This window comes from Eubalaena glacialis, chromosome 2 (assembly GCF_028564815.1).
Source record: "Eubalaena glacialis isolate mEubGla1 chromosome 2, mEubGla1.1.hap2.+ XY, whole genome shotgun sequence".
In the NCBI taxonomy this organism is placed as follows: Eukaryota; Metazoa; Chordata; class Mammalia; order Artiodactyla; family Balaenidae; genus Eubalaena; species Eubalaena glacialis.
In genome coordinates, this window is record NC_083717.1 from 134,169,216 (window position 1) to 134,184,623 (window position 15,408).

At 36.3% G+C, this 15,408-nt stretch overlaps 1 protein-coding gene across 1 annotated transcript in view; it reads left to right on the forward strand.

Annotated features, from left to right (window-relative positions):
* The window catches only part of TTC6 (tetratricopeptide repeat domain 6), a 214,670-nt gene that overhangs the window by 195,643 nt on the left and 3,619 nt on the right, over nucleotides 1-15,408 (forward strand). The window contains exons 26-29 of the mRNA XM_061182474.1: nucleotides 1,498-1,571; nucleotides 6,839-7,049; nucleotides 9,814-9,966; nucleotides 10,805-10,975. Of these exons, the coding sequence (XP_061038457.1) occupies nucleotides 1,498-1,571; nucleotides 6,839-7,049; nucleotides 9,814-9,966; nucleotides 10,805-10,975 (609 nt within the window). The remainder of the gene's footprint in view (nucleotides 1-1,497; nucleotides 1,572-6,838; nucleotides 7,050-9,813; nucleotides 9,967-10,804; nucleotides 10,976-15,408) is intronic.

The window sequence follows — 15,408 nt, forward strand, 5'->3', positions numbered from 1 at the left end:
GTTTGCCCCCATTTCAGAAAAAAAAAAAAATTCTCCTACGGGAGTTATCTGGTAGCATATTTGATTAGACAATAAATTTCTTATTTTCTTCCAAATAATTCCATTTAGTATCAAAATATGCTGGGAATCTAAGCGGGGAGTCCATATTCTCAGATGGGTCTGTGACTTCTCCTTCTCCTCCAGTAGGATCCAAGAGTGCTCAGTTTGACCGTACTGCTCCGTCTTCCACCCCCAGTATTAGCAGAAAACTTATTCTACCCCCATAAAACAGCCGTCTTCCTCTCTCTAGTACAGCCAAGGAAGGTTTGTGGAAGGATGAGGGGGAGAGGGAGGAGGGAGACTGTCGTTATGGTTAGGTCCTCCCTTGTTGGGTAGAAACCAGAACTCTGACACTTGCCCTTTAAGATTGTAGAATGCCCACATCCCAGCCTCCTGGAAATGAGAAAGGAGTCTGGAAGGGTTTCTTTTAGTCACTCCAGGGGACGATAGAGTACTCTCCACAGTCTAGCTTGGTCAGGTGAGCTCACAACCAAAACTGCCCAAGAAGATTCTTGCTGAAGCAGTCCTCTGGGAAAAAACAGAGCCATTTTTATTCCTTCATAGGCTTTGAACTCTTACTTTCGGAAGGTTCCTTCCCATTTTATGGCAAACATTGAAATCAATCTCGCATAATTTATGTATATATGTGCACACACAAATATACATATATATCTCATTGCAGTTGACATGATCTTTTGATATGTAGATATTTAGATATTTTATTTATTTCAGTTCAGTGATGTTTTTATTTTGCTTCAGGTTTCAGTTGTTTATGTAGGGCTTTGAAAAGCTAAAGAGCTTCAGGCACTGTGTCTCTGGTGCCACAGCGGCAGGATCTCCGGCAGACTTAGCACTTTTAGTTCTTTTAACCTCTTCCCCAGTGCCATTCAGGTCCACCCCAGCTGACTGCCCTGACTTCAAATCTTGTGGTTAGCGTTCCCATTGCTCCCTCTTGGGAGGCCTCTAGGATCTCTGGATAAAATGACACATTTTCCCCTAGAAGTGTGGGTTCCAGAGGTAACAGCTGCTTTAGTTAATCCACATAGAGGCTCAGTTATGCCCTTTCCCTGGGCCTGAGTGCCTGTTTGTCCTATAGTCATAAGGTTCTCTGCAGGTAAATGTCTATCTCCATCTGGATAGGGAAGTCTCTGGTGTTCATTGGGAAAAAACAATAAAAAGAAAGTAAACCTGATACCTCGTTATAATACCAGGCAAAATCACAGGAAAAGTGGACAGTAGCGCAAGATTCTGAGTGAGTTTTTGGTTACGGGTTTCCTCTGCTCCATCTGTTCTCGCTCTACATGTGATACTAAAAGGAAAAAATAAGCGTTTTAAGAAGATGTATATTTTAATGCTTGTGTAAATTTTATTCACGGTAGAATCAATGTTAGAAGGAAGTTTAAGAAAGCACAAAATATAATGCTGTAAAATTAACAAAAATTTGTAAAACTGTTTCAGGATTTTAAACAAGCTGCACTGATAAGCAAGACTAATGTGAGCCTTTGTCAAGCTACTGCCATATGCTATCACAGGTATGGGGTGCAATTTATGTTGAAGTGAGAGCAAGTGAGACCATCAGATTTATAATTATAATAGAATAGAAGAAACAGAGGAGAATATTGTGGAAGTGACAGAGTACAAACATGGAGAGAGGCACAAAGAATCCCTGTATCAGCACTCTTCTACCTACTAATAAACTATTTTAGCCAAGTCAGCAAGTAAATACCCGCATCATAGCATTGCGGGTATCCATCTGATTCAAGCCCATTTATTGGAAAGGACCTTGGTAATACACAGAATGAAATCATGCATAACTTGAAATATCTAAGAATAAAATAAAGTTATTAACTTTGTTCATAAAATGGAACTAACTTTTAGAAAGCCTGTTTCTTGGAAGAGAGGTTGATTTAGAAAAATATTATATTTCCAAGAAAATTTTACATTTAGAAAGCATTTCTAAATCTAAAAATGATTAAAACAATACCAGTAAATATCTACAAGGTATAATAAAGTCTACAAAAAATACATTACTTAAAACATTATTACCTGTTTCTGGTATTATTGTAAAAATAAGTAAGTTATAGAGGGGAGAAAAGAACAGTTATATGAGGCTAAAATACAGAAGAAGGTCAGTTTAAAATTTACTCTGAGATAATATTAGAGTATAGTAGATTGATTTTGCTAACTATAATACTTACATTTCTACACATACATTTGACATCTAAAAATTAATTTCTAAACACTTTGCTTTTAAAAGCACAGAAATGCAGCCCATGAGTATTTTAATGTGAAATAAAGTGTATTTGGTTAAGTAATAGTTTACAGCATTATTTTTCATGAGAGAAACCATAGCAGTTAATTGGATGAGGAAATTAGGATAGTAGACTAGGCTGTGTAAATATACAATCTAGACAATGAAACATAGTTTGAATTATTTAGGAAATTGAAATTCTTTTTTTCCCCTTTTAGGACATAGCTAGTACAGGTACATTTCCCAATGAGAATTAGATTTTTGACATTTTATGAACATAGTAGTGTAATAACTGGAACTTGTGAAGGCATTTTTGGTTAAAAGGCCTAAACTGGTCTCAGACCTTTAATTTTATACAGACAGCAAAACACAGTCACACCATTGTCTATTTTAATCCAGCAACCTTTGTACAATTCATCTTTTTAAGTAATTGTCATTCTTAAAAAGAAATGGAATAACGATGACTGATGTGTTTGTTTTGGTAGGCGAGTGCAGGCCAAAAATGTCTGAGGTCATTGAATTCTCTTAAAACTAAAAATAGACACCAAAATTTTTCTCAACCTCATTCCAATGCTTTGCAACTATTAGAGTCAGTAAATTTCTCTGTGTGTCAGTTCCTGATCTCTTTTATGAAATGTAATCACTGGGTATATATGGCGGAGCCTCCTTAAGCTGATACTGCTTTGCAATTCCAAACAACCACCTTTCATCATCCCGCTAGAATCTCTATTGTCCTTTAATAAAAGTAGAGTTTAAATCAACAGTAAAGCTCTGATAACTCATAGTCCCAATTCCATGTGTTTTAACAGTTTTACTGAATTTAACAATAAGGAATGTTTAGTGATTGGTTACATTTATTTCAGGAAAAATATTTTTGCTTTTCAAGGTGAGCTATAACTTATTACTACAGCAGCATGGTTTGTAAATAATGAGATTCACTATTGGCGTCTTATAGTGGAGAAAGTAAAAATTCTCCCATTTGGAAAATTTTTGAAAAGTAATAAATCTTTAAATTTTAGGGCTTTGATCTTTGAACTCGTGGGTTTGCAGACTTTTGAAGCGTGCCTTTGTATATCTCTGGTTCTCACTCTTGTGGTTGCTAGGAGACAACATTCCTTAGGCTGAATATCCTACTTGTTGCCCAATTTGGTCACTAAGAGTGTTAAGGTAGAGTTAATTTTTAGATCTCTTTGAGAAAGCTACCTTAAGATTAAAAAAAAAATGTCACAGAGGGAGAGCCTGGTGGCTCAGAGTTACATATTCTGTCCATTTTTTACTTCAGCACATTTATTTTACCATTCTTATATTTGCATAAAATATTTCTGAATCTTCGACTCTGCAAGCCACATTCTTTAGTTTTGGGAGGTATTTATGATTTATTTGTACAACTCAGTAGGGCACATCTGGTCACCTATGTGATTAATTTGGAAAATGAGGTGGGCCTTGGTGTCCGTGGCCTAGCCTGCAAGCTGAGCACACGATTCTTAGTTAATAGACACCATAATGAGAGGCATGCACCTTCCGTCAGTGATCACGTTATTTTAGATTTATACAAACACTTTTTGTTTTAGAAAAACTAATTTCATATACTTTTATATTTGTGTAATTGATGTTTAACAATTTATGTGCCAGTGAACCTGTATTCTGATATAAGAGACACTGCCACATTTTTTCATTGTCTAACTGCCATGTGATTATTTAACAGGAGCTCCAACCTGCAGGGCACTGTGTGATACACACATCTTCAGAAAAATGAAGTTGCTGTGTCTATGGAGTTTTTCTTTTTTTTTCTAGTGGTGGAGGGGGCTGGGAGTCTCTGGCTTTGGCTCTCTCACCTCCTCGGACTTGATTTTTAGTTATCATCAGCTTTGAAGAGCTTGCTAGGTAGCTTTCGGGATCCCTTTCCAGGTTTAAGGTTTAATGATTATTTACTTAGTCAGAACAGACTAGATGTTCGTTAAACATTAGTGCTGATAACTAGATGTGTATAGAAAAATAGCTTCAATTCATTGCTTATTCTTTTTCTTTTTAAATTGGTTAGACTCTTCAAAGGGTGAGATTATGTTTTATAAACCATATATCGGCACATGTACTCACAAGGATTTTAAATCTCCCTCTGGGTAAGAGGGGAGCAATGTGTATGATACAGTTTGGATGTAAATATACAAGAAGCATTTCAATGTTTTGTGGGAAAAATATGAGAGAGCTGGGGTTGCCCTGTAAACTTCAGTTTACATGGTCACCATAGGTATGCATCATAAGTAAGTAGTTCACTATCCATAGATAGAAATACTGAGCATAACAAAACCTACCAACTAAATGCATTTTTATACAGGAATACTACTGTGTAATTATTCTTGATAAAAGATTTGTTGTTTATGCTAGAATTTTTTCTGTAATACAGTGAGAAAGTGGCTACAAGCATTGTGACCTTATGTTCAGTGAACTTTTACTTCTCGAATAGTGCCAGTTATCAGGAAGGAGGAGGATAGTTTCATTGAAAACTGCTTGAGGGAAGGGAGCCCATGTTTTCTTAGTGAGAATCCACAGAGTGAACTCAGAAGATACCAGTTGGCTCACATATGTGAATGTTAACCTTCCCCTGTTTGTAACGTCAGAGGCCAGGCTTTCCTGGTGCTTCACTGTTGATTCTTGTGTGATCTTCTGACACAATACTTGGTGAATGCTTTGGGGTAGTGTTTGCCAAAACATGGAGCAAATATCATGAGTAACTCCATTATTTTTCATGGTGTGCACAAGCATTAAAAAAATATTGAATCACATTATGAGAAGCTGAATTGCTTTTCAGTTTCAAAGTGAATTCTTTCTCAAACCTTCTGAATACTTCAAGGAGAAGGTGTCAGCTAAGAGTTAGTCTTTAACATCTTTCCCACACTTTGTAATAGACGGTACAGCTCTCAGGTTTGGTTTTGTGCAGACTACACTATCCAACTCCAATATTTATTTATTTTCATGGTTGCCTTCTGTTTATGGCATGAGATACTGATTTTGTATTTGTGGTATTGAAATTAAGCTATTTAAAAAAATAGATTTACTTAAGTAAAAGAGTGACTTGACTTAAAGAAAAATACTAAGTAAATGATAGTGTAGGTTGAACATAGGGCAACTGTCACAAAAGAGGGGCTGAGGTTTGGGAAACAGTATTTTAAAAGATAATGCTGAGTAATATCTAAGAGATGATAGTTTCTAGAACAGTTACCCTGGGTTCCATGTATTTTACAAAGGAAAAGTTAGCAAAGTAATGATGCATCTCATAAAAATTTGAAAACTTTTTGAGAAGTAATGAAAAGAATGGAAGGAAGATAATAATCTTTATTGGGTGAGGGTCTCTGTGCTAAGGGTTTTTCACATGCTGTCATTTGATCCGTCTAACAATTTTGAAAAATTACTATTAATTTGTATGTTCGGGCTTAGGTTTGAACTCCAAGGCTTTCTTCTGACTACACTGTTGAGATATCAGCTCACTGGCTCTTGTGCACCAACTACAAGTATGTTAAAGGTGAAGAATGTGGGTAGAGATGACTGTGGGAAAGCATGGATTTTGGAGTCTGGCTCACCTGAGTTTGAGTCCCAGATATTTACTCTGTGCAATCTTAGCATGCTATTTGCTATGCTATTTACTATGTGCAAACTTTTCTGAGCCATGATATTCTTTTAATCTATAAAATATAAAAAGTTATAACAAGCTTACAGAAATGTTAGAAGGATTAAGTAAAATCACATATGTAAAGCACTTAGCACAGTACCTGGTAAGTAAGCAGTTATTCAGTGTTAGTGCCTTCATTCTATTAAAAAAAATTCTAGACTCTCCATATTAATTGAGATTAAAAATAATTATTAGATATGCATGTGAAGTGGAAAAGTGACTTTATATACCCATGGACATGGGAATATTTGATTCCTTCAACAACCCTCTCCTCACCATAGGAGACTAATTAAGGAAGATAGAGAGACAGAGTTATCATTTAGTCACATATATTCACAAGTTAACAAATAAAATGCATTTTACTTCTTTTTCTCCCCTCCTCTCTTGGTGTCCAAAATGAAATGGGCTGCCTTTATAGAAGATCTGAAGTAAGAACTCCCATGTGATAAAAATTTAGCTCCTTTCATTATAAAGGACATATTAAATAAATAACAATGAATTTATTTTAATCTGATTTAAATAGTGTATTTTATCAATAATAGCATATATTTTTCTATACTGGCCACTGATAACTGTTAAAAACAGGTTCAAGAATGCCATTCAGATTTTTATAATTCTGAAAAAGAACTCTAGCATGTCATCCCAGCATATTCTGCTATAAAAATGTCTCTTACCTCCCTTCTTTCCTTTTACCAATATCTTTAAAGAATCCATCAGGCTTCCTTAGGTCATATGGACTTACACAATTAGTTCTTATGATAATAAAAAATAATAAAAATTAAGTTTTTTTAAGGTCAATGCATTTCTTTATGAAGAGTTTATATACAGGAAAGCAGTTAGATTATTCACCAGAAAGCATCAATATTTTAATTTATTTTCAGAAATAAAGAGTTTGAAGAAGCTGTCAATTTCTTTACCTGGGCTGTTAAAATTGATCCATGTTTTCTGGATGCTTACATTGGACGGGGAAATTCTTACATGGAATATGGACATGATGAGGGCATCAAACAAGCACAGAAGGACTTTCTGAAAGCACTGCATTTTAATCCAGTCTATACAAAAGCCAGAATTTGTTTAGGCTATAATTTGCAGGTAATATTGTATAACAACATTTTACCACGAAAGCACCTTTGGACAAGAAAAAGAGTATATTTGGCCTTTTAGTGGTGATGGGGATACATGATATTTCTTTGGCTATGAACATTTTACCTTTCCTTTCTTATTCGTATTCAGAGCAGCAGTGAGAAGCAGGGGTTTGATGAGTTACAGGGAGCCTGCCTGGAGAGCATACCCAGAGACCTGGTGTGATAGTGAGATGAGGATCTTCTGAACTTGAGTTTCCTTAACGCCTGCACCCCTTTCTACCTCACCCCCTTATACCTACCACACTTATAGACAACTTTTAAGACTTGCCTGATGAGTTTCACTTATAAGAACCTGGCTAAAATTTGTTTCACTAGCTTATACCTGGGCTCCATAGGTTTTGACCTATTAAATTAGTGAAAAGCTAAAGGGAATAAACAATGTATGATCTATGCGATGGATCAGACAACCACTGTATAGGGATTTCTGAATTCAGGTCATCTTCCACATGGCAGTGAATTAGAACATAGCGGAAGGCAAGAGACCAGGCATTTGTCCTTCCAGAAAGTTGGAAGGGTGTTGCTCTGTTGTGTTGTCAAGCAGGTCTCTGAGTGATTTCTGGGACACTCTGACCTGACCCATGCACTCACCGAGCTATTTGCACTAACAAAAGATGTAGTGGTATTCGTGGAATAAAGTGCTAGATGTGTTATATTTTCCGTGAAAAGGAAAGGAATAATCTTTTTATCCCTTTTAATATTAAAAAATTTAAACAATGGGCCAAAGTATGTTTAAATTATGGTAATTTGCAGAAGTTCCTATTAATAATCTGTCATTAAAGTTGAATTTTTTTTCATTTAAAAGTAAGTGAATTTGGCTGACCTAAGATTAATAATACTGGGGGTGGTTGTGGGTTTGGTTATAGTGGGGTATGCCCAAGAACTGATTAATAAGGGAAGTAAGATTGCCTTCTGAGTGTTAAACATAAAATTAGCCATTATTTGATCACAGTAGAAATTTGCAAAGGCAATTTAGAGACAGGGTGACTCCTAAAACAGTTAGAACTTACTGCAATCAAAAGAAATGTGTTAACAGCATCATTCATTGCATTCAACAAGGATTTACTGAGCACCTAGTATAGGACAGGAACTGATCTAGGCCTAGTGATACAGCAGTGCCCAAAATACACTGGTTCTTCTTGTAGAGTTTACTACCTACTGGAGAGATAAGCACCAAGCAGTCTTATTAATAATTACTTAATTCTATTCAGGATAAGTGCAACAAAGAAAAAGGATGGGTTTTAGGACAACTTGTAACAAGGGAACCTAGCTTCATTTTAGGGGTGAGGGAAGACTTTTTGAGAAATTAACATTTAAACTGAAGTGTGAAAGACTAGTAATTAGGACTAGGAGTTAGGGCTTAGAACAAGGTGTTCCAGAGAGAGGGAACAGCCCATTATTAAGTCTTGTGAGAAAGAGACAGAGGGCTCAAGGGGATGGAATGTTATGGACAAGGGGAGAGTGGTATGGGATGAGACTGAATTGAGTAATGACTGGAGGTGAAGGTCTTTTTAACTGGTCCAGGTCAGTTAAAAATGTGAATGTCACTCACCAGAGCAATGACATCAGATTTGTGTTTTATGAAGATCTCACTGATATATATCAACCTGAAGGAGGATTGAAAAACACATTAGTGTGAGGAAGACTTGAATCAGGAAAGGAAGGACTGAAAAAGGAGAGTTAAAGAGGCCCATCAAATCCTGTTCGGGGGAAGAGTGGCCATTTGTTGGACAAATATGAAACAGATTCCCCTACTATGTGCCTAGCACTAGAGTTATGGAAGTGAGCAAAACAATTGTTGTCAGGAACAGACAAGTTCAATTCCTTGTTTATCAAATGAACATGTGGTGACGATGTTGGTTTCCACATAATTTACTGTGAGGGAGAAGCTTTACTGGTTAAAGAACAATGTCTAGTTAACTTATTAGTTATATTTCGTGTTAGGTTTATGCAAGAGTCACTGGGCTTTGCTTGGTTTATGTGAGAGTCCGCTTCTGAGGCTCTGGCAAGTTGGGATTTTGAACCCACAGGAATAAAGGACAGTCCCTGGACTGTGCTGAATTTATCAACTCACTGCCTTCCTGTGATGAGGTATTTAGTTGCCAAATGGCCTTCTCTAGGAAATACTCTGACATCATTCTGTTAAGTGTCCTCTCCTAACCTTCTTTCTTTTCTTCCAGTTGGCACTAAGGTTGGTATAAACACCTGCTTGGTAGATTTGCATGCAGTTTTCATGGAATGTGTGATGCTGGTACAATTTATCAAATAGGTTTTACACCATTAGTTTATTCATTTACTTATTCAACACATATTTATTTTATTATGTATAGTATGTATAACTGGAGATTCAATGCCAAGCACATAGACAATTCCTGCCTGTGTGTGCAGAGCTCAATATAAAATTTGTGGTGATTGTCAGAAGCATTGGTGTTTCCCGTCGTGGTCAAGATTTTATGTTGTTCAAGACTGGTATAAGAGATGACTCTGACAATTAGATTTATTTCAGTTAATTAAAATTTCAGCATAAATGCTCAGAGGTAATCAGTCAATTGAACGCACTCACAGTACAGCCTACTTCCTTGTTTAAAATATCTTAGATTAAGCACAATATAAATATACCCTTACTAAAGGCTTTATTTGATTAAGTTAGAATCATAAACATTTGTCATGATATGGACAATTTCCTACTTGGTGTAAATGGAAAATTATTTTAGGCCCAAGGAAAATTCCAGAAAGCTTGGAACCACTTTACCATTGCCATAGAAGTTGATCCGAAGAGCTACCTAGCCTATGAAGGAAGAGCTGTGGTCTCTCTTCAGATGGGTGATAATTTTGCTGCAATTCAGGATATAAATGCTGCCATGAAGGTAAAAATCCACTCAGATTATATTATCATTAGCATTAAATTAACATCATCAGTGAATAAGATCAAATAAGAAGTTCTCTGTTGCTTTCTAAAAGTGACTTGTAGAGAAAATAATATTTGTATTTTTTCCCCAGGAGATTCCTAAAGAGTTATTATAGCTTACCAGTTTTATAACCTAATGCATTTAAAAAATTTAAAAACAAATCCCTAATAAATGTTGATTCCTCTCAGTAAATGCAAATTTATAGTTTCATGATACATCAGTATTATTGTGTAATAAAAAATGAATGCAAAAAATAAAATAACGTTCTGGGTTTGAAGGAACTAAAGAAAGAATAGTGTAAATCCCCAGCTTCTTCTGTAGTGAAATGGCAAATAAAAAATGCAGTGACAGAAAATCTGCCTTTTTTCTTCTAGATTTCGGATTCTTTTTCTGTAAATTTAGATAGGTGTTGTAATCTTTGAGATGAGAAAAAGGAAAGACCTGAAAGATAATTGCTACTACATAGGACAAATAAACATGTTAACTATTTAATTTCTTCTCCAGCTTAACAGAGCTAAAGAGATGAGCTTTTTTCCCCTTGCATCTATTCTTTGCAAAGGAACTGAGTAGAGCACTAAGATTATTTGTTTTATTGCAACCAAATCAACAAAGTGTTGACACTGAACCAACTTCATTTGGAGTTGTTTCTCAAAATATTTGCTCCAATGGGGTTTCACCTGCCCTGTAAAATTACTAGTTTCCCACAAAGAGATTTCATAACGTCCATTTTTGCAGACATGAAATTGGAGATAAGTACTATTCCAAGATGCTAAATACTCATACTATTATATTGCAGATCAATACTAGAGCAGAATTCTTAACAAATCGTGGTGTGATTCATGAGTTTATGGGTCAACAACAGAACGCAATGAGAGACTATCAAGCAGCAATTTCTCTAAACCCCACATACTCACTGGCTTACTTTAATGCAGGAAATATCTACTTTCACCACAGGCAGTTTTCCCAGGTAATGTGAGTTTTCCCTAACATTTTCTTTTTGACCGTAAATGCTTTCTCTGCTACATATAGTTTCAAAATGCAGTCCTTATATGTCAGGCTAATTTATTTATTAGCTCTTTAAAATTTTTTTTCTCTTTCATAAAAATGTTTATAATTATTTATTAAATGTTTACACCTCTATGGATTTTTTCTCCTCATTATCATCAGCCACTCAGCACTCGTCCAGTAAACATTGTTTTGGACTTCTCTGAGTGCCGGCAGTCGCCTTGCTATCCGTTGTCACCAGCTTCCAGCCTGGAATCCTCTGCTCTTTGCCCCCATTTAGCCAAATCTCAGACTTCCTCCCAGACTCTCTTTCGTGATGTGATTATCTAACTCATCTTAGTTTCTACCTTTTCTAAGTTTCAGTCACATGAGCACTTGACTGGAGTAAGGAGATATGTCTGTTAGTTCTGGTTTTCATGACAACTTAATCTTTTTGGACCTCAATTCATAACGGCTGAAATGAAAGTGCTGGGTTATTAGATGATACTTTTTATATTTTGAATTTATTTTATTTGAACTGTAATGCATTGCATGACTCAAACGCTATTTTTTTGTGTGTTTTTTTTTAATAGAATATTAGAGACTTCTTTTTTTTTTTTTTAATATATTTATTTATGGCTGTGTTGGGTCTTCGTTTCTGTGCGAGGGCTTTCTCTAGTTGTGGCAAGCGGGGGCCGCTCCTCATCGCGGTGTGCGGGCCTCTCACTATCGCGGCCTCTCTTGTTGCAGAGCACAGGCTCCAGACGCGCAGGCTCAGTAATCGTGGCTCACGGGCCCAGTTGCTCCGCGGCATGTGGGATCTTCCCAGACCAGGGCTCGAACCCGTGTCCCCTGCATTGGCAGGCAGATTCTCAACCACTGCAGCACCAGGGAAGCCCTTTTTTTTAGTTTTTTTAAATCTGTATTCACTCTTTTGCTCTTTATCTTCAATTTTATTTTGTTCTTTGTCTATCTTTTTGAATCAGAAGCTTAATCCATTTATTGTCACCCTTTCATTTATATTGTGGTAAATTGTTAAGGTTATGCCTTTTCCCCAAGTACGGTTTTCAGCAGTATCCCCTGTATTTTGGTCTTTAATGTTTTTATTTTTTTTCCCCAAAACATTGCACTTGAAAGTTTATTTCTCCTTTGACTAAAGAATAAATTAATAGGGAACTTAAAATGTTCAGGAGGAAGGGCTTTTATATTTTCTAATATTGGAGTATAATTAGTCTATATCCATACTTTTTTTTTTTAATTTGGTTTATCTTGGACAGAGAAAGGTTTATTCAAGTATCCTATAATTAGTGTGGCCCTATATAGTTTTCTTTACATCTCTTGTAATTTCTGCTTTATGAAAATTGCTGCTATTTCATGTATAGATGTTCATACATATTACATATGCATTGTGAATTGTAGTCTTCAGCGTTACAAATGCTTTTCTTTGTTTCTCTTTGGAATAAATTCTCCGATATCTGATGTGAAGATCCTGACCTCTGATTTCATTTGGTTTGCTTTTGCCTGATAGTCCTTTGTCCTTCCTTTTATTTTCAGTGTTTAGAATCATTTGTTTTAGCTGTGTCTCTTTTATACAGCATAGAGCTGGATTTTGGTTTAGATGACAATTTGAAAATATTTATCTTTTAATAGGTGGGTTATATCCCATTGACATTTTGGCATGGTCAATATGTTTGGTCTTAGTTCTGTTATTTTATATCATATTTTCTGTTTACATGTATTTAAAATATTTTATTCTGTGGTCTGTTTTATTTAAAAATTTCAGAATTTTTCTAATATTTAGGAAGGTTTACAGTTTGCTTTAGTGATGACCTTTATAAAAATACCTTTGTACCCTTACTTCCTTATTTCTTTAGTTCTCTACTATGAAGAACAATAAAATGACCCTTTAATCTCTTCCTCCCTTATTTCTCCCTCTCATCTATTAGTCAATTTTAGTTAACAGTATACTCTTTTGAAAAATGTTTATATTTATATCCTTAAATATGCTTGAGCTTGTTCTGTCAGCTTGCTTTCCACTCTCTCCATATTCTTCCATTTTGTTGTGTTTCATTATTCCTACACTGCCAGAGTATTTAATATTTGCATACTATTTTGTTACCTTTATTTCACGTTTAGTCTTAGTTCGTCAGTTAAATATATTTAATTCTCATCACCGGGCTTTTTGCCAAAGTTTCCCTCCTAACCAATCATTTCTTGGTGGTCTGAAAGTAGTCTTCTAGTAGAGTCCTGAGAAAAGGTTCACGAGAACAATATTCCTTGAATTATTTCATGTTCACAGCTGTTAGCCTGCAGCCTTTATATCTTACAACAGCATGTCTGGGTTTAGAGTCCTTGACTCATTTTTTCTTTCCTTGAGTGTTTTGTAAGTTGTTTTTATTGCTTGCAGTTTCTGAGATCTGTAACCTCTGTATTCTCCTCTAACACCCGATACTGTCACCATACCCCTTAAAAATGATCTTTGGGGCACCTTTATCTACCAAGAGGCTAAAGTCCTTGTCTGTATTTTGCTGGAAAAGCTGAGCAGATATTTCCTGATTCTACTTAGTTCTTCATTCTTTCAATCTCCTTATATTTATAATGTACCTGCCATGTGCTAGGAATTAAGACCCCAAAGATACAGAGCTAAACAAGGTAAGGAAGACTTCTTTTATGATGTAGCTTACATTTTACTGGAGGAAGAAATAGAAAATAAACAATATTAGTAGTGACAAACATCTAATACCATCTTATTTAAGCATCATTATATCAGTACTAGCATACGTGTGGGACTATATGAGATTACCTGGGTGGATAGTATAGATGGAGAGAAAGGGTTTAAGGAGCAAGCCCCGGGGCAATACCAATGTTTAGAAGTGAAGCAGAGAGGAGACTCCAGAGTGTAGACCGAGCGGGGAGTATCCAGTCAGGATGTTGGGAAGGAAAGCAGGAGAGCATGATATCACCTCAAGAATAAAGTACTTTAAGAAGGGAAATGTGTCCTGTGTCAAATGCTGCTGAGAAGTCAAGGAAGGGGAGGATGGAGAAAGTCATTGATGACTTTGGCAAGAACATTGTTGGAGTCGCAGTGGCATCAGAGCCTTGAGCGGAAAGGGTTGTGGAGAAAATGTGAAGAATTAGAGACAGTTCAACTAGTTGAAGAAATTCTTCTGTGAAGAGAAGTAGGGAAATGGGGGTGGTGGCTAGAGTGGAGTAAGGTGTTCGTATTTTTAATTTTTTAAAATATGAGGGATGCTGATTCATGCTCCTGTGTTAATGAAAGGATCTAGTAGAAAGGGAGAAATTGTTGGTGCAGGGCAGAGTGGCAGGGATAATTAGGATCAAAATCTTTGAGGATTTGATGGGGCTAAAGTTTGGAAGTTCCAGGGATGGCCTTTGAAGGGAGCAGGACACACTATCCATTATGTCATGAGGAAAGGCAGAGAGTTGGGGCACAGCTGGCTGTAGATAGGTAGATTTTGATAGTAGGTATTTCTCTTAAATGATTACATTTTTTCCGTGGAATATGAGTACCAGTTACCAGTTAAGAATGAGGGTGGACAGGTAAAAAGGGGGAGAGTATGGCTAGGAGTTTTGAAGAGAAAAGAGAAAATGTGAAAGAATTGTTTTAGAGAGCGGTAGGGTGAACGTTCTAGGGAAGTATAGTAGAACCACCAGACAACTTCAAGTTCTCACTTGAGGTTGTGGTTAAATTTAAAGTGAGATCTTGACTCCATACTGCTTTGTGTATAATTATTTCTATACAGATTCAGTACGGCTTCCTGTCACTCCACAGTTGTTTCTGTGTGTTAGTCTCTTATCTCCTCATTCCAATTAAGCTTTTTAATGCCAGGAGTCACACTGCTTTCTCTTCTCTCCATATTTCCTTACTCAGAAAGCCCATCTATACCCATTGCTTATACTACATGTCAGCCTCCACCTTTCTTCTGAGCTCCTAACCCATATTTATCACCAGTTGCTAAAACTGGATGTTTTACAAGTGCATGAGAGCCAAAACTGAATTAATCTCTCTGTCCTCTACGCCCCGTCCAGCTCTTCTTCGTATAAACCTTGTCTCAATTCAAGATGTCATTCCATGGAGTCACCTGAGTAAAAATATTAGCATCAATTGTAACTTTCTCTTCCTCAACTTCTTCATCTAATCAGTCATCTAATCCTGTCAAATTTCCTTCTTAGTTTTTTCTCAGATATGCTCTTTCCATTCTATTTCTACTGCCATTGCCTTAGTTTAGCTGTTTCCCAAGTTAGATCAGTTAGCTTGCTGACCCCTGTGATGAGGCTGGTTGACCTCAGTGGTGAAGCTAGCTGCTGGGACAGAGAATTATCAAAGGTATTATTATATAAGGCATTAATGAGATTGTCATAGCTCAGACCTCAGACAGCTGGGAGGCTAATGTT